At 33.4% G+C, this 18,320-nt stretch overlaps 1 protein-coding gene across 4 annotated transcripts in view; it reads right to left on the bottom strand.

Moving 5' to 3' along the window:
- Window positions 1-414: 414 nt before the first annotated feature.
- The window catches only part of HFM1 (helicase for meiosis 1), a 120,481-nt gene continuing 102,575 nt past the window's right edge, over window positions 415-18,320 (bottom strand). For 3 of the 4 annotated variants that reach the window (XM_077120297.1, XM_077120299.1, XM_077120298.1), the window contains exons 32-40: window positions 17,058-17,138; window positions 16,709-16,824; window positions 14,170-14,249; window positions 13,215-13,312; window positions 7,154-7,399; window positions 5,650-5,740; window positions 2,514-2,625; window positions 2,277-2,431; window positions 415-1,531 (exon numbers count right to left, since the gene is read on the bottom strand). In XM_077120297.1, coding sequence (XP_076976412.1) covers window positions 1,462-1,531; window positions 2,277-2,431; window positions 2,514-2,625; window positions 5,650-5,740; window positions 7,154-7,399; window positions 13,215-13,312; window positions 14,170-14,249; window positions 16,709-16,824; window positions 17,058-17,138 — 1,049 coding nt within the window. In that variant the 3' untranslated portion in view covers window positions 415-1,461. The remainder of the gene's footprint in view (window positions 1,532-2,276; window positions 2,432-2,513; window positions 2,626-5,649; window positions 5,741-7,153; window positions 7,400-13,214; window positions 13,313-14,169; window positions 14,250-16,708; window positions 16,825-17,057; window positions 17,139-18,320) is intronic. The other variant, XM_077120300.1, reaches the window with a different exon arrangement.

Raw genomic sequence — 18,320 nt, 5'->3', positions numbered from 1 at the left:
AAACTAATACACTTACTGAGTCAGAAACTGAGTATGGAACCCCAATAATCTTGTTCTCAAAGAACCCCACTAGGTGATTCTGATGCACCCTTGAGGTGTGGGAACCACTTCTCTATGTACTTTACATTTTTATTATTATTTTAGTATATACCTGAGCTTCTCTATTAGAGTATAAAATAAGTTCCATGAGAGCAAATTAGTGTTTTCATGCTTTGTATCCCTTGCAGTTCCAAATACAGTACTTTTCACTTAGCAAATCAATTAGTAAATCTTGTTGAATTATATCTTTACTGTCGAAGGCTGTGTATAGAAGATGAGCAGTCTGTAGTCCACCAATTTTGAAATTTTAATAGTGTTTAATAACCTTAAAAGTTGTAGCATGATTGATTCTGTTGCAATAACATTAATTGTGAGTATAACTAAAATAAAGAAACTGGTTGCCCTTATTTTTTAACATGGGTAGACACAAAGCTTCTAATTTTTGTTCTAAGCTTTTTATTCAAGTTTAATACATATGATGCCTCATAAATGTTTACTAAACAAAATAGTAAATATAGGGTACATAGGTTGTTCAGCAGTAGAATGCTCACCTTCCATCTGGGAAACCTGGGTTCAATTCCTGGACCATGTACTTCCTCTCAAAACAAAACAAAAAAACTAAATAACAATAACCTCATGTGGAAATTTCTCTTCTTTACTTCTCTTGCGTCTAAGGCTTTCATGTTTCAATATTAGAAAAAATATTTTCTAAAATTTCTTAAATCAGCTTCTACTTCACCCTGTATCTATAAATAAATCAGTATTATTTAGAGTACCTAGGTACTACTCAGCAATAAATAAGTCTTGACATATAATTCATTGGCAAATAATGCATAATACCTTTGTGCTATAGTAAAAGTCAACATAGCAAAGTTTTAGAACTTACTACATGGAACAACAACAATCTGTATTGATTGTTTCATTTATTGTTGCTAAAAGCTAATAACAACAGGGTCAGTTGGCCACTGGATTCTTAAACATCTTTAGTAAAACAAAAGACATGAGAACAATATTGGTGAATAATCCATAAAATAAACAGATTAACTGACCTAGCATTATTTTGTTTTTACAGGATACCTTTTTGTTAAGAAAATATAAAAATGAACTTTTAAGTAAGTTCCTGTCAAAATCTAATCAAAATACAATTAATAACCAAATAATTATATCTAAGTGCAATTTAATTATCAGTTTTCTAATAAAGACAACATAAAAGTGTTTTTTCAAGAAGGTACAATATAGTAGAAAGATAAATCAGTCCAAATAGTTCATTGAAAAAAGTCGTTAAAACTGATTAAATTCAAGAGAAAGAAATCTGAACAATTATGAACTACCTTTTTAAAGATAAAAAATGGAGGATTTGTGATTAGGTCTTCTTATACTTTATCTTATTAATATAGGAAGAATTTTTGTTTTTGGTTTGCTTTAGAAAATGCCATCAAATATTCCCAGGAGAGATTTCATTTCATCAACTCCATCTTCAGGATGATACCTACTGGGGGAAAAAAAGCAATACTAAAAATATTTTTGTGATACAATTTACTTTAAAATACATAATAAATAATGTACTAAGAAGTACAAAATGTATAAATGAAGAATGCTGTGAGGTTAATAATATATCAAATGCACTTCAATATGCCTTATATAGGAAGTCTGAGGGGAAAATTAGACTTCACAAACTATAAAGGTATAGACCAAGACTTTTAGATATTTCTTCAAATATATTGGAAAGTAATGACATTTAGTCAAAGTGTCAACAGGCTTCTATTCTTTAACTTCAAAGAGAAGAGGGAAATTGCTAGAGCGTTACCCCGAAAAAAGGCCAGGAGTGGGTCTACTTATTAGACAATTTGTCTATTTCATTGAATCTTTTGAATTGTTAAATAATTGGATAGCTTAAATACAAGTTCACCTTTTGGAGAATTAACCGATCTTGTAGATTTCTCAAATGAGTTTAAATTTTATATTTCAACATACTGTATTCAAATCAGTAAAAAAGTTTATCAACTCAATATAATATTTTAAATAGTAGCATCAAACATATAGGATCTCAAACATTTGATGCTGTGAATCATCTTAAGGGGCTTAGCTAACCCTGAGTCTAAAATTTCAAAGTCCTTACTAAACAAAATATTTAGGCTCTGCTCTTTAAAATGAACCTTGAAACAAAGGAAATGCTGAATGTCTTTATAAAAAGTTTTTATTGGTATAATCTTGAAATGTCTTTGAAGAGGTCTTACCTGAGGTCAACTTCCTTTTTATATTCACTGTTTCTAATAAAAAAATCCATTTTTTTAACAACATTTGAAGAATTTGATTTTTTTTCAGGGTGAGTAAAGTATAACTTTTCAATCTCTGGTGAAAGACTCTGTTGTTTTCTTTCCTGTAAATGGGCCTAAATTTTGAGGTAAAAAATAGCAATCACTGAAAGTTAAACTATTCAGGCAGAATTGAAAAGAAAAAGAGGTGCTTCTTACAATATTTGCATCTCCAGCTTGTTGAGGTAATTTCATCATGGAGGATTTATTGAACTTGGAAATAGCAGAACTTGGTAAATACATATCTGGATTCTCATGTGATGAAACAACACTAAAAATTAAAATTAATTATTTTTAAAACATGGCAAATGAAAAACAAACCATTTTAATTTTGGCCAATAGTGATTATTTTGGGATATTAAAATCTATCATATTTATCACAAATAAATATTTGGGGATATTAAAATCTATCATAAATTGAAGCTCATGAGGAATCTGATCTATCTCCTTTCCTTTAGATCAAATCACAATTTATATATTCCAAACAGATAAGAACACTATTTTTAAGGGCCAACAGAAATAACAATCCAATAATTTTCTTTAAAATTGAGGCTTCTAATTAATTGTCTATCCCCCAGAAGTCTATTTATCTTTTCTAAATTCCACTTTTGTAATTTTTAAATTTTCTTTTTCTACTCAGGTCTCACTGTAGATGGACATCTCTAGTTGTCTTCTTATGTATAACTGTCTGCATATTAGAATTCACCCTTAACCTTCTGTATTAAATAAGATTTAAAAACATTCATTAAGCAACATTCATTATTCACTATCATATGTCAGATTTTGTACTAGGAGCTGGATATAAGTGGTAAACAAATCCTCAGGGAATTAATTTTAGTAGAGGAGCAGACAATAAATAAAAGAGAAATATAAACATAATTATAGATACTGAAATGACCTGAAGGAAATGAACTGGGTAATAAGGCAGGAAATAACAGTATAGAGGCATAAACCCACTTACAAAGATGGTCATGAATGTCCTTCTGTGGAGATGGCCATTTAAGCTAACACATTGAAAAATGTGATAGTCATCAATGACTTTGATTAATAAATATTATATGTGCATGGAGAGGAATTAAAATTAGCAAAAGGGGTATAAAAGGAAAAGCAAGTCTTTCTCCCACTCCAGATCCTTAGATTCCACGGGCCTTCTTTCCAAAGGCAACTTCTGGTAACAGCTTCTCAAGGGCTTCTTGGTAGCCTATACTTTTAAATCCCTTATCTTCAGTTCGTTCAAAACTGTTTAATATTATTTGTAGTTTTCTATAGGCATGGCATACAAAACTGTTTCAGTGGCTTGCTATATTCCTATTTGAGTATTACCTATTCTTTGCTTTCCTACTCCCACAGCATGTGTTCCACTTCAGTGCTTACATCTGTTTATTCTTTATCACTCAGAGTTAGAACCAGTGGGAAGTGATTTAAACAATCAAATTTTTTATTTGATTTTTGGAGGTTCAAGGGTGGTTCAGTGTAGCATTCTTGCCTGCCATGTAGGAGACCTGGGTTTGATTCATGGTCCATGCACTTCCCCAAAAAACACACACACAAACAAAAAATTCAACAAATGGTGCTGCAGTAATGGGATACTCACATGGAAAAAGAATGAAATGTGACCCCTGCCATACAGCATACAAAAAAAAAAAAAAAAAAAGCCTTGATTGGTCTTAGAGATCCAAATATGGAACAAATGGCTTTGGAGTGAGTACCTGGTCATTGGAGCTGTCTTGGTAGAACGGTATGATTACTGGCCAGTGTCGTCACATGGTAATTCAAGAACCAGTGGTGGGAAGAATAGCCCCTTTTAGCTGTAGATTGCTCTAAAATCTATGATTTTGTGATCCTGATGCTAATGATCAGTAAAATGACTAAATAATAGCAAGAATTCCAAAAGTTGCCACAAATTTAGTATTTTAAAGCAGTAAAAATAAATAATCCTTAAGTAGAAAATTGGAACCTGAATAAAAAGCTGTCAGTCTTTCTTCTCTTGGAAAAGTTTCGCCTATGGCCATAATTTCTCTTTCTTGACTTCCAATCAAGTCCAATATTTACAAATACATTTTGGACTTCTGAAAAGACACTTCAAATTGAACACTTCTAAAACTATTATTGCTTTCCTTTCCAAATCTCTATGTTTCTTAAATCCTCAGATAAAAGCTTCTCAACTATCTAGTTGTCAAGCCAGAAAACTTGTAGTCTTACTTTATTTTTCCCACTCCAACTACCATTTTCTATCAGCTGCCAAATTCCATCTCCTTTATCTCTGAAATGTTTCAAAAATTCAATCTTACCTCTCCATTTCCATCATTTCTGCCCTAGTTTAGTTTTCATTGTAGCCTGCCTTTCTCTTTAGCCACAATGCTTCTGATGGCCCTACTTTTACAATTCACTCAAAATAATCATTGCAAGAATGATGTTTCCTGATTATATTGTTTTCCCTGTGCTTAAATGTCTTGGATAGCTCCTCACTGCCTATCATGGAGGTAAAACACTTGTAGCCCAGGGGATAAATCTGGTCAATAGACATTTTTGGGGGGAAAGGGGTTCCTGCACAGTCTATTACACTTTTTTGTATGTATTGAATTAGTTGCCAAAGCTTAAAAATGAGAAGATGTCACATAAAATTTCAGATTCCTAGCTTTTCTTGAAAAATCTCTAATATTTGACAGTGCTTTCCTTGTTTTCTACATAGCATTAACTAGTTGGGCTGAATAGTGGTTGCCCCCAAGTGGGGTTCTCTACAGTTGGCCTTGGCCCACTAAGTCCTGAAGGCATTTGAGTTTGTGAGCCCTGACCTATTGGATAAAGTGCAGGTGTCTAAGCATGGCACTCAAAGACTTTCACTATCAGACCTTGGTAATTTCAGCTTTAATGCTATAACTGTACTTGCCATTCTTTACTGATCCTCAAGCATGGTATGTATTTTAAAGCCATATCTCTTTACAGATTTTTTTTTTTTTTTTTACCTAGAATTCCTATCTTCCTCTTTCGCACCTGTCAAACTCCTATTCATTTTTCAAGGCTTGTAAAAAAATGAAGATTCCTGTTCTCCAGTTCCAGAGATTGCGATTCAGTAGATCTAGTATGAAGCATTTTTAATAAGCACCTCCAGGTGATTCTGATGCAGGTGGCCTGATAACACTAACTTTGAGAAACAGTTTTAAGATTAAAAGGTTTTCAGTTGGCTAATACCTTATAGCTTCTTTTGACATTTAACTACTTGATCCTTATTTCCAATTTCATGTCAGAAGGATATTAAGTTGTAATTATTCTAGACCAAAGTTCTAAAACTTGCCTGTTTGACATTTCTCTTCGGAATTTGCTTTTTGACTCCTGGAGGAGTAGCTTACTTTCCATGGTACTTGAACTCAAAGAGTTTCCAAATCCTATGTAAAGAGACAACATTTTAAAATAAAATGCTAGGAAGCAGCTAAATGGAGCTTATTACAAATTCTCCAAGGGCTTTCTCCAATAAATATGTTCTGGTTAAGGATAGAATGAATAATTCTTCTCAACAATCAAATGTAATTTGCATAGAGAATTAAGGGAGCAAAGGTATAAGAATAAAACTACAAAACACATAGGTTAACTTATTAGTCATTATGTTAATGACTTATTAGTCATTATGTTAAATCCCAAAGCCACTGTTATTTATTTTTTAATTAATGTAAATGATCCAGTCTAAGTTTGTTCAGTATATTCAATGGTTTGCATGTAACAATGTTCACTTAAAGCACTCTATAAATGGGAAAAAATAATGGTATTATTGAGTCTAATTTCCTCAGTACAAAAGTTATACCCTTATAGGATTAAGCAACCTCAAAAGATCAGTACACATTGCCCATTGTACTGTATTTTGAAGTTTTAACCTTGGGGTAGGGACTGGTAGTTGTCCAGTGATACAGGGCAAGACCCCGTGTCATGGAGATTTTCCTAGACTGTTTGTCAAAGTGGCTAAATCTTATTCTTTTTGAAAAGAGAATTATCTTTTTAGGTAATTCTTAGTGAACCAATAATGTTTGAAGTTCTAATTGCTTCCCTTAAAAAGATTTTTTTTATAAGAGCACTAGGATATATTAGGCGGTAACTATAACTGTGAAAATAAGTGTCTCTACTGAGGAGGTTTAGGGATGATTTTCTTCTGTCAGTACTCATGGGAATGAGTCTCTTCATCTTACTGCATGTCATATACTTACTGAGGTTTTAACTTCTCTAGCAAAATAGTGTAAATTAGCCTGTAACTCAAAGAACTAAGTTCCATTATTCTTGGTTTCTACATGCTTTGAATACAATATCCAATACAGGAGAAACTAATAATTTCTTATTTATTTATAACTATAAAGTCAATATTTCTACTAGAAATAAAAGTTGTTTATTTTCTTTGCTTACAGATGAATAATTTTTAAATGGAATATTTCTGTCTTTCACAAATATTAGCAGACCATGTATACTCTTAGAATGGAGAGCAGGATAGACCACTTTATGAGGAGAAACTCAATAAACAATCTGAATTTTAATGAAGACTTAGACAAGAGGGAAGCATTAGAACAGAAAGAGCTCATCTGCTTTATCATCATCATGGAATCACCTTAAACTCTGTCCTAAGGGCAGGGATGAGGGGTAGGAAGGATGCTATTTGTGGAAGAGTCACATTTGCAGTTTTGCTAAAAAGTGTAATCTTAACAAATCAAAGCTATTTAAACAAGCACATATTTAAAAAAAAGGCAAAGAAAACTAATTCAAGACACTGAATTAAAGAATTTCTTATAAAATTATTTCATGCTAAAATACAATTTTACCTGAGGTTTTTGCCTTCTCAGTATCAGTTGAAAAGCTAGTCAATTCTACTAAGCTTTTCTCATCAAAATCATCCCAAACTTCATTTCCCAATTCAAAGTTCACATTTAAATCTTCTGAAAATGGAGAATCGCTTTTATTTGCATCTGTCAAATTTTGGTTTCTATATGCATTTAGATTTCTGCTGAACATCATTATTTGAGGAGCTTTCTCATCTGAAGTTGTAGAATAGTTCCATCCAGAGAAATCTGTTATATGTGTAACAGAGTACAGATATTTTTAACAATAAGTATCATTACCTATTGATAGATCAAACACATCTTTGAATTACTAGAGGTTTTGAGTAGTAGTTTTCAAAGGCATTCGGTCAAGAATTGTTGAATATCATGTTCCACTAATTGTATTCCCTGTTTCTATATGTACTAATGGTAGCACTGCACTTAACTTTCAATGGATTCTTTTAAGAAAATTAATTGTTCCTTTATAATTTCTTCTATATGAGAAAAACCCAACTCCAAGATTCGGTTACAATAACTTCTAAAATTGTCTTCTTTCTTCCAGCCTGTCTCCCTACAAGTTAACTTTGAGTATTGTTATGAAATGTGTTTTTCCAAAATATATCTTTATTTTTCTCCTGCTAAAAAAAATCCTGTTTTCTCCATTGTTTATTTCTTGGGTTTATAGGCAGACTACCTGGGTGAAAATCCCACCTCTTTTATTTACTAGTTTATGATCTTGTGGAAGTAAGTTAAACTCTCTAAGCCTAGTTTTCTCCTCTGCAAAATTAGGGTAATCATAGTACCTATCTCATAAGATTGTTATGGAGACTAAATACCTTTATTTGTGCAGTTTCCATTGTAGTGTGCTGATAAATGTTCAATAACTACCTCTCCAAAAAATGTATGTACATATTATACATCTGTATAGACCTGTGTTTATTATAAATTTTACTGGTATAAAGGATGCACCCAATTTACAAATAATAGTAAAACATACAACATGCCTAACTTTAAATTCCATGTATCGAATTGATTCTCACAGAATGCTTTCATGGAGTTTTCCTAAATTCCTGTATCTGTAGTCCATCTATGGTTGCAGTTGAAAAATGAGTGAAGTGTTCACACGAACATTATTTGATATTTTTGTTACCTTAACAAGATGAAAGTGAAACAAGAAAGACCTATGCTGAAACTCACTCATTCATATGACTTACGCATCATCTTTGCTGAATAAGACAGCAGTTTTCAAAAACTAGAAGAATATTCCTTCTATTTGTTGTTCTATTCATAATGTAATGGCAGTAGACACACTATTAAGTGTAATCTGCATTATTAAAATTTTCCCCATCACTTTCTTAAGTCTTAACAATCAACAAACAGTAAACCAAGTTCTGATTTGTAGTGTTTTCTACTTTTCACAGTATAAATATTCCCACTATGACTGATTTCAAGCCACCAACATTATATCACTGAATATGAAGTTGGGAAGAGATGCACAGTAGTATTCCATTATTTATTTCCACCATACAGACGCAACAGATACAAATAACCTCAACAACACAGAGAAATAAAGAAGAATAATTAAGAAGTTATGAATTTTAAGTATTTATTGCCTTTGTTTTTAATAGAGTTTAGTCAATGGAATATTTATATAATCAAATGTTTAATAATGGCTGAAAGAGTCCCTCAAATTTAACAATCATCTCTCACAAACTAGTATAAGCTTGCACCAGCACACCACTGAGTTTCCTTTACTTTAAATATCCTTTAACCTCTTCATCACCCATTCAAATCCTACTCTATGCTTCAAATTTACCTACAACTCCAATTCATATTATTCTACTTTTGTATATTGATATATGAACTAAAAATGGCAGTAGGTACAAAGCACACTGGGAATGTAGAAGACTAAACCTGCAACAGGAGTCACAGTAGATTCCTCTAAGGTAGTAGCACTTTGGAAGGAATGGTAGTAGGAAGTTGAGCTTAATGCAGCTGTGGTTGGGGAGCAGGGCAAGAAGAAAAGTCAAGATATTTCATGCAGGGAAAGGCACAGTGAAAACATGTGAAAGTCACAGTAGTATGAAAGAGAATACTTAGGGAGCATAAGTTTTCTTCTGGGGCATAAAATAGAAGGAGAAGGAAGGGATCATTAAGTCTGCACAAGTAATTAAATGCCAGATAAAATAGACACTTATTTGCCATGTTAAGGAGTTTATTTTTTTCTTATTGACAAAAGATAACCACTGAAGATGTTTTAGCAACAGGTTTAAATGATCAGGTATGCTAGTTATGTTATGGATCAGAGAACAGTGAGATTGAACATAGAAAAATAAGAAAGATAGTGCAATAAACCAAATGAGAGATAATGAATATTTATGCCAGAGAATCAGCAGAGGGAAAGATATGAGTGGGGTTTAGGAGGCAAAATAGAAGGGACTTTGTGATTAATTAGATGTGGGGTGAAATATTTGGTCTGACTCTTTTTCTGCTATTAGTAGCTTGGAAAAGATGAGGATCATTCATGGAGCTAAGGAATAGGGAGAAAGGAGCAAAGTGAAAGAAGATAGAAAAAAAAGGGTTCAGATGTTAGCATGTTAACTTTAAGGTAGATATATGTTCAGGAAGATAACTGTATACATACATCTGGAATTAGACAGAAAGACTTACATAGGAAATACAGATTCAGAAATCATCAGAAGATAGTTAACTGAAGTCATGACCTTGGTTGATGTTTTCTAAGAAAAGTTTATGAAGTAAGAAGAATAAAGAAGCAAAAACAGAATGCTTTTGCAACATCAATATTTAGAGGGTAAGGAGGAAGAGTCCAAGCAGTTCAAGAATTAGCAGAAGACTAACAGAATGGTTTAACTGAGACCAATGAAGAGCTTTCCAAAAGGAAGGAAAGATCAGAAATGTCAAATACTACAGAGGTCAAAGAGAATAAAAGTTGAAAGGAGTTCACTGAATTCAACACTTATGAGGTCAATAAATGACCAGAGCAAAAGCAGATTCAAAGGAGAAAGAGAGAGAACCACTATTTTAGTGAATGAAGGGTAGCTACAACGTAGGGAAGAATTTTTTTTTTATTAATGATCTTTTTAAAAATTATTATTTAACCTTTATTTTTAAGGTGACAAACAAACTTATTTTAAAAATATTATGGGCAATCTCAAAAATTCATCACTAAAATCTTACTGGAATGTCTTCCTGGGGAACTAACAACCCAGAAAGGTTATATTTTATAAATAAGATATTCTTCTACTTTAGAAAAGTATTGTTTTGAAAGGAAAGCAACAGGTAGAGTGTATAGAGACTCTTTAGTGGATCCATGTTTTGTCTACCTGGAATGTTTCCCCTTCTTTTAGTACTCTTCTTTTGCTTTGGGGGAATGGCCCCACCCCTATTCCATGTTATCCTGTTAAAGCTGTCAATCACAGTATCCTGCCTTCCTCCTGGGATCACAGGGATAGAACACATGACCAAATCCCCATGTTATAGGGATTGATGAAGAGATAAACACATTGTTCAAATGAGATCAATCAGAAAGACTATCTTTTCTTATTGAGGCTAACAAACTTGGATGATGTGAATTAAGGGCTGCTGGTCACCATTCTACCTATTATGTGTGAAAGCCTGCTTAAAGAATGAAGCCAACTAGCAACAGGCATAGCTAAAAGACTGAGAGGAAAGCCAGCGACATGATGAGATAACCTGAGTTCCTGGATCTAGTCAAGATTAAAGCCATTTGTTGTAGACTTTTTCTCTTTACATGAGACAATCAGATTCCTTTTCATGTGTTTAAGTCACTTTGAGTAGAATTTTTGTCACTTACAATCAGAAAGCTCATGACTAACTAGATGGGAACATGGGGGCTGAAGAAGAACAAGCACATTCATATGCAGCAGGGAAAGACACAATACAGAGGAGAGACTGAAAATATGGGGAAGAGAAGATGGACAACTCGTATCTTAAAATCTCCGGGGAACCAGGATTGAATAGGATCAAGATTACAGGTGGAGAGATAAACATGAAATAGGAGACAAGATAAATCTTCTTGTAAGATGGACAAAGAATTAAGAATGGTTATCGAGACAGAAATATATAGTTGGGGATGGAAAGTTGAAGAATTCATATACCATAGGTTCGATTTTCAGTCCACCACTGATAACAAAAAGTCAATTTCATTTTATAGAAATGGCACTGGACTGGGGATCAGGAGATATGAAATTGGTTTCTGGCCCTGCCATTAATTAGATATGTGATTTTGGGCAAGTCAATTAATCTCTCAGAATCTTGGTTTCTTTCACTATAGAATGAGAAAGTGCGCACAGATCCTTTCCAATTTAAATTTTATGATTCAACATTTTCTTTCATACAATTTTTGACAATTTTTCTTCTTCCTTTCTGAAATCAGAATATAGGTGATGAAAAATTGCCGTTTTTCTTAAAATGTTCTCAAAAGTAATATTTGAATATATTTAACGAATGCTTTGCCATCAAAAATTGAATGAAAATATAATTAATACACACAACTACTGCTAATAGTATCAGACACTATGCTAAGAGCTTTACATACATCTTCTCATTTAATCCTCAAAACAACCCTGTAATATATCCAGATAAAGAATTTGAGACAAAGTAAAGTACACTATGAAAGAGCTGGGAGTTAAATGGCAGAGCCAGGAGTTAACCTGAGACAGACACATTCCAGATTCTGTGAGCTTAACTACAACAACATATGGCTCTTTCTTTGAAAAAAAAAAAAAGTTAAAAAGTGACCCACTCATTAAAACAGAATATGATACAGTTATTATTGGGGGGTCAGAGTATGCAGATGAAACTTTTATGACATGACATAAACAGGATTTGGAATAATGGGTAGAAAAGAAATAAAAGTAGGAAAACAATGTAAAGACAACATGAAGATAACAGGGAGAGAGGGATGAACTTTGGTATGGAGAAGGGCAGGGAAAAGAATAGTAGTATAAGGAAGGATTAAGTTAGAGGGCTACAGGGTAAAGGGAGATAAAATGGCTAACAGTCATAGGCCTTTTATCCACGTTGTAATGATATTTAGGCCGTGAACAAGTTGGATAAATGCTTTGATACTCTCAGTGAGAAGGGGATCTTTTCTTGATTTTATATTGGTCCTAATGGCTGCCATGGTGTCATACAAAATGGTGAATACTCTATCCCTGGCCTTCCTAAGGTCTTAAATTATGGCTAGGGGAAGTATAAAGTAATGGTATGGAAGGAAAGAGTGGCAATAGAAGTCATTGTCATGTACATGAAATTATTTTTTAAAATCCCAAGCTTTCCATTGAACAAAATGGCCAGGATTATTCCTCACACATTTTAACATACTGATTAATATGGCTATTTATAGCAAGATCCAGGGAAATAATACTATTAATAGCAGGATCCAAACATGTTGTTGAAGAATTTACATGTAGTACCTCATTAATTTAATGTTAGACACAGGCAAAAGCAAGTTTAGATCACAGATGAGCTATACCGCAAAACCTGGGTCATATTCTCATGTCATCATGGAAACTGTAAGAAACATAAAGGTTTAAGAACTGGAGAGATATTAAAGGTCACCAAATTAAATTCCTTTGTTATATAGATAAGACTAAGGCATAAGTTGCTAAATAATTTTCCCAAGTTCATACAATTGTTTTGTATGATTGGACTAATTTTATTAACACAAGAATTATTTTAAATAACTTTAAAGCTATATGAAAGTAATAGTCTAGTATTTTAGTACTTTGGATATCTAAGGATCCTTTATTTTCTCAGTTTTCACTCATATTATCTTTAATTAACATAGCTCAATGCTACATAGGGAAGATAAACATTTTTTAAAATTCTATGACAGACATAGTAGGATTATCTGAAAAAACAAACCCAGGAACTTGAAATAGATTCAACAACTCAAGGAAAAAAAAGTTGCTAATGAATAATCATAATAATTTCAGATGTTGGTTTTTCAATAACATCATCTGTCAATCAGAAGTAATGATAATCATATTGTCTCTCAAATCATGTAATGGTAATTTACCTTTGTCTTGATATTCAGATGGTTCTTTTTGAAATCTTCTACAGATTTCATGCTGATCCCATGACGATCCTATTTCAGATGTATTTGAATACTTTGATCTTTATAAAATAAATAAACCATAAAATATTAAATAATTAAAGTATTTAATTAATTTAATTAATTTGACTTTGAAGACTACTTATTGATAAAAATGAAAAAAAATGTTGAGTAGCTTATTCACTCAACACTTTTCTACTATACTTTGTAACAATGGGTGGAAAATAGCTGTTTAATGGAAATGACCCATACTTAGTAATCTTTATATGCCCCTAGTAGAGATCTATCTATGTGTAGCCTAAAAGATTTACTGCTAATGTTACTTTCAGTAAAATAACAAAAGTTATTTTGTTATTGGCATCTGTTCTTATTGGTTTGTGACTGTCCTGTACTGGTTACTAAATAGATTAAATGTCATTCCTGCATCTAGAAGACCCTTTTCTGGAAGAGGAATTACATATATTATTGCCTTCTAGTCATCATGATACAGGGAAAGAACACTGAGTTCTCTTCCAGGGCCTTTATTGCATACTAACTAGGAGTATGAGCCTTGTTTTGTCATCTATGAAACAGAATAAAAATATCTCATTTCATGAGCCAAGTTGTTAAAATCAAAAGAAATTATGTGCAAAGGTGCAATTTAAATGATAAAGTATGGCACATAGGATGGGTAGGTTCTGAGGAAACAGATGATATAATGAATGTTAAAGTATTCTATAACTGTAGAGTTCTAAATAAATTTAGAGCACAACAGATAATGAAACCCTTATGGTGTCACTGCTTCATCAAGAAACTATATGTTTACTGTGGTCTGAGAGTAGCCAGTGACTACTCTTTCCAGAACAAGTGATTTTCTGGAGGAACAGAAAGTTTATGATGATAAAAGTTTTTAACTTAGCTATTAACATTATATTTGTACCTTGATATACTGGGAAGGGAAGGCTTTGGAATAAAACCAAATTCTTTAAGGTCCGCACTTTGAGATGTATTCATCTGCAGCTATTAGTGAAAAAACGAGTTCAATGATTAGTTTCACATTAATGCATTTCAACAAATATGCCAAACAAAATTCTTGCTTGTACATAAAGTCCAAAAATCGATACAATAAGAGGAACTCAGGCTGCTTCCTAACTTGTCTCCTTCTCAGGCTCTTCTTCTTAAATGCCGGTATTCTTTATGGTTTTTTATAAAGCTTCTCTTCTCATGCTATACTTTTTCAATCAAAGCTCTCATTTACTCAAAAGGCTTCAATTATCATATACAGGTGAATGACTCTCAAACCTGTATTTCTACCTCAGTTCTCGTTCCTAATTTTCAAATAGTTATATCTGTATATAGGACATCTCTACCTAAACATCTTGCACGCCTCCAAATTCAGTATTTCCTAAATTGCTTATTGTGTCTCTATCCCTCAAACTTGCTTTTACTTTAGAGTTCCTATCACAGTGAGGTCCCACCTTCCTCCCAGCTAGAGAGTTTTGACTACTCCTTCTATCTCACTCTTCATATCCAATTAAGCACGAAGGCAGTTGATCTACCTCTGAAAAATATTTTAAAACCAACCACTTCTCTCCATTGCTCCTGCCTCCACTCTAGACTAGGACATCATTTTGTTCGGATTATTGTAAAAGCGACCTGATGACTACTATGTTCCTTGTTCTATCATCTTCTAATCCATTCTCCATAATGCAGCCAGAATGAATTTTATAAAATACAATTCAGATCATGCTTAAGCCCTTCACTGGCTTCCCAATCCTTTGATAAAGTTCAAATCCTTAAAACAGCAAAAAATTCTGCATGATTTAGCTCCTATTTATCTTAAATTTCTTTCTCTTTCTCCATTCCCCTCACCCAACCCCTTCCACCACCTTGGGTCTTTGCACATTCTCTATGTCTGGAATACTTTTCCATTTTTCCCCACCACCGTCACCATCCCAATACCTGCCCTTCCATATTTGACTTATGCCTATAGATCCTTCAGGTTTCTATCATATTCATTAGGAATCTCATTAAACCTGGATTGAGTACATTTTTAATATAAGCTCAAATATTTTACACTTCTGTTGTCACAGAATCACTTATCACACTATACTGAAAAGGCTTGTTTACTTATTTGTATCCTTCCCTGAAATCTAAGCTTGACAAGGACTGGAACTAAAGCTGTCTCATTCATTATTGTATCTTAGCACTATTACTTGGCATATTATTAGTGCTAAATGAATTTGGAAAGAAAGAAAGAAGGGAAAGAAGTAGGGAGGGATGAAGAGAGAAAGGAAGGGAGAAATTGAGGGAACTGATAGATAGGGAGAAAGGAAAAACTTGGGTTGCTGAAAAAAAAGTAGTATCATCTCAGAGAAGGAGGTGACCATTTCAAACTTCATGTCTCTCCCTGTTTTCCAACTTTCCTTTTGTTTTAGCCTCATGACAGAATTTTCATTCTTATAAAAACCCTAGAAAAGAAATGTGCACTTACCTATTGTTGGTGATTCAGTCATGTACCCACAAAAACATGTTCAAGTCCTAACCCCTAATCCAGTGGGTATGAACCCATTTGCAAACAGGACCTTTGAAGATGTTATCAATTAAGGTGTGGCCAAGCTGAATGAAGGTGGGCATTAATCCAATATGGCCAAAGGCCTTTTAAACAAAGGAAACTGGATATGCAAGTAGAAACAATTTTGGAGAAGGAAGGAGAGATCACCAAGTGACAGAAGCAGAGTTGCATCTATAAGCCAAGAAATTCCAAAGATTGCTAGCAAGCCAGCACCAGACACTACAGCTCCAGAATAGCCTAGCGGTACTTTAAATGTTACACTTCTAGCCTCCGAAACTATGAGGCAATAAATTCCTGTTGTATAAGCTAACCCATTGTGTGATATTTGAAACAGCAGCCTTGGCAAACTAAGGCACCCATTTTCTTGGTTTTATTTTATAGCCTGATCAACTATATTGCCCTGGCTATGATGACTTAGACTCTGGTTAAATCTGCTAATGATTAATCTATCAGCAAATAAGAGCTCATATTCTTTCATCCTTGGGAAGGGAGGCACTTGCTCATTACTCCTCTAGGTATATGCATCAGATCAACTTCAGACTTTTCAGATCAGCACTAATGGAGCCAAGAAAGGGCAAGAATGTCAAGTTCTGACTGCTCAGCGAAACCAAAGTACATTTTCCTGCTCCTTTTCCCTCTACTCTGGTTTCATAAAAGAAAAAAAAGCTAATGAATTTGAAGGGACTGGATAACTGTTTCAAAAGTAGAGTTATAGGCTGGTTATTAAGAACTATTCATGTTTCTTCCTTTAGAAACGGTATTATGAATAATGGTCCTATTCTTAGTCAAGCCCATAAGTAATTCAAAGTATACTGTGGACACTTACCTAATTGATACACAGAGCAAAGAAATATTCATATACATTTAATTACAGAATCAAGGGACAAATGTTATTAAAATTAACCTTGAGACGTTTAACTGGAGGAAGAGATGAAACAGCATTCCTGTTTCTTAAATCAGATAAATATGAAGAAATTGTTGGTTCTTTAACATCTGACTTCTGTGCAACTCCAGTTTTACCTGTGAAAAAACATTTTAGTTTCTCTAGCTTAAACTTTAGGAATTGTTCATATAAAGTCAAATTTCTTCAAATTAATATACTTTTTTCATGTTGCCCACAAAAGAAAAAATTATTTGAAGGTTATAGGCTGCATAATATAAATATTGTACATAGATAATTAGGATTCTATTACTACTCATCAAACACCTTTCCATTTTAAAACACTGAAATAAACTTGTTTTATGGAACTCACAGCAGTCATGTCCACATGCATGTTTATTTTTACAGTGATGATTACATTCTCGGATCCCAAGGTTTTTGCTAGCAGTCATTCCTAAACCAATATAATAAAAGCAAACTTATTTGTTACTACATCTATTACTCTGAATTTAATAGAATTTATTTTTTACAGCCTCTTTCCTTCCAGATAGTACAAAAGATTATGATTTCCATTCTTCTTCAAATGTTCACCTTTTTAATATATATACTTTTAAAAAACTTTTTAAATTGTGTAATATAACATATATACAAAGCAAAGAAAGAAAAAAGCAAGTTTTCAAAGAACTCTTCAACAAATAGTTATAAAACAGATCCCAGAGTTTGTCACGGGCTACCATACCATCATTTCAGATTTTTCCTTCTAGCTGTTCCAGAATATAGGAAGCTAGAAGGAATAAATATATTTATAATAATTGACTTTTCCTTTTTTTGTGAAAAATAATATATATATACATAAAAGCAATAAATTTCAAAGTACAGCACCACAATTAGTTGTAGAACATATTTCAGAGTTCAGCATGGGTTACAATTTCACAAATTTTAGTTTTTTACTTCTGTCTGTTCTAAGATACTGGAGGCTAAAAGAAATATCTATTTAATGATTCAGCAATCATATATGTTTGTTAAATCCTACCTTCTCTGTATAACCCTACCATCACCTTTGATCTTTCTATCCTACTCTTTAGGGGTATTTGGGCTATGGCAATTCTCACTTTTTCATGTTGAAAGGGGCTGTCAATAATATGGGATAGAGAGATGCAACTAGCTGATGTTCTGGAGAGGCTGGGCCCTCCTGGTTTCAGGGCTTATCCAGTCCAGGGACCTATCTGGAAGTTGTAGGTTTCTGGAAAGTTAACTTAATGCATGGAACCTTTGTAGAATCTTATATAACACTTTTAGTGTTCTTTAGGATTGGCTAGAATGGTTTTGTTTGGGGTTTGGCAACTTATGATAGGTAGCAATGTCTAACAGAAGCTGGTATAAGAGTGACCTCCAGAGTAGCCTCTCAACTCTATTTGAACTCTCTTAGCTACTGATACTTTACTAGTTACACTTCTTTTCCCCTTTTCGGTCAGAATGGAATTGTTGATCCCACAGTGCCACGGCCAGACTCATCCCTGGGAGTCATCTCCCATGCTACCGGGAAGACTTTCACCCCTGGATGTCATGTCCCATGTAGCAGGGAGGGCAATGATTTCACTTAAAAAGTTGGGCTTAGAGAGAGTGAGGCCACATC

This window comes from Tamandua tetradactyla, chromosome 11 (genome assembly GCF_023851605.1).
Source record: "Tamandua tetradactyla isolate mTamTet1 chromosome 11, mTamTet1.pri, whole genome shotgun sequence".
Taxonomy (NCBI): domain Eukaryota; kingdom Metazoa; phylum Chordata; class Mammalia; order Pilosa; family Myrmecophagidae; genus Tamandua; species Tamandua tetradactyla.
This window is presented reverse-complemented; position numbering and strand designations above follow the sequence as displayed.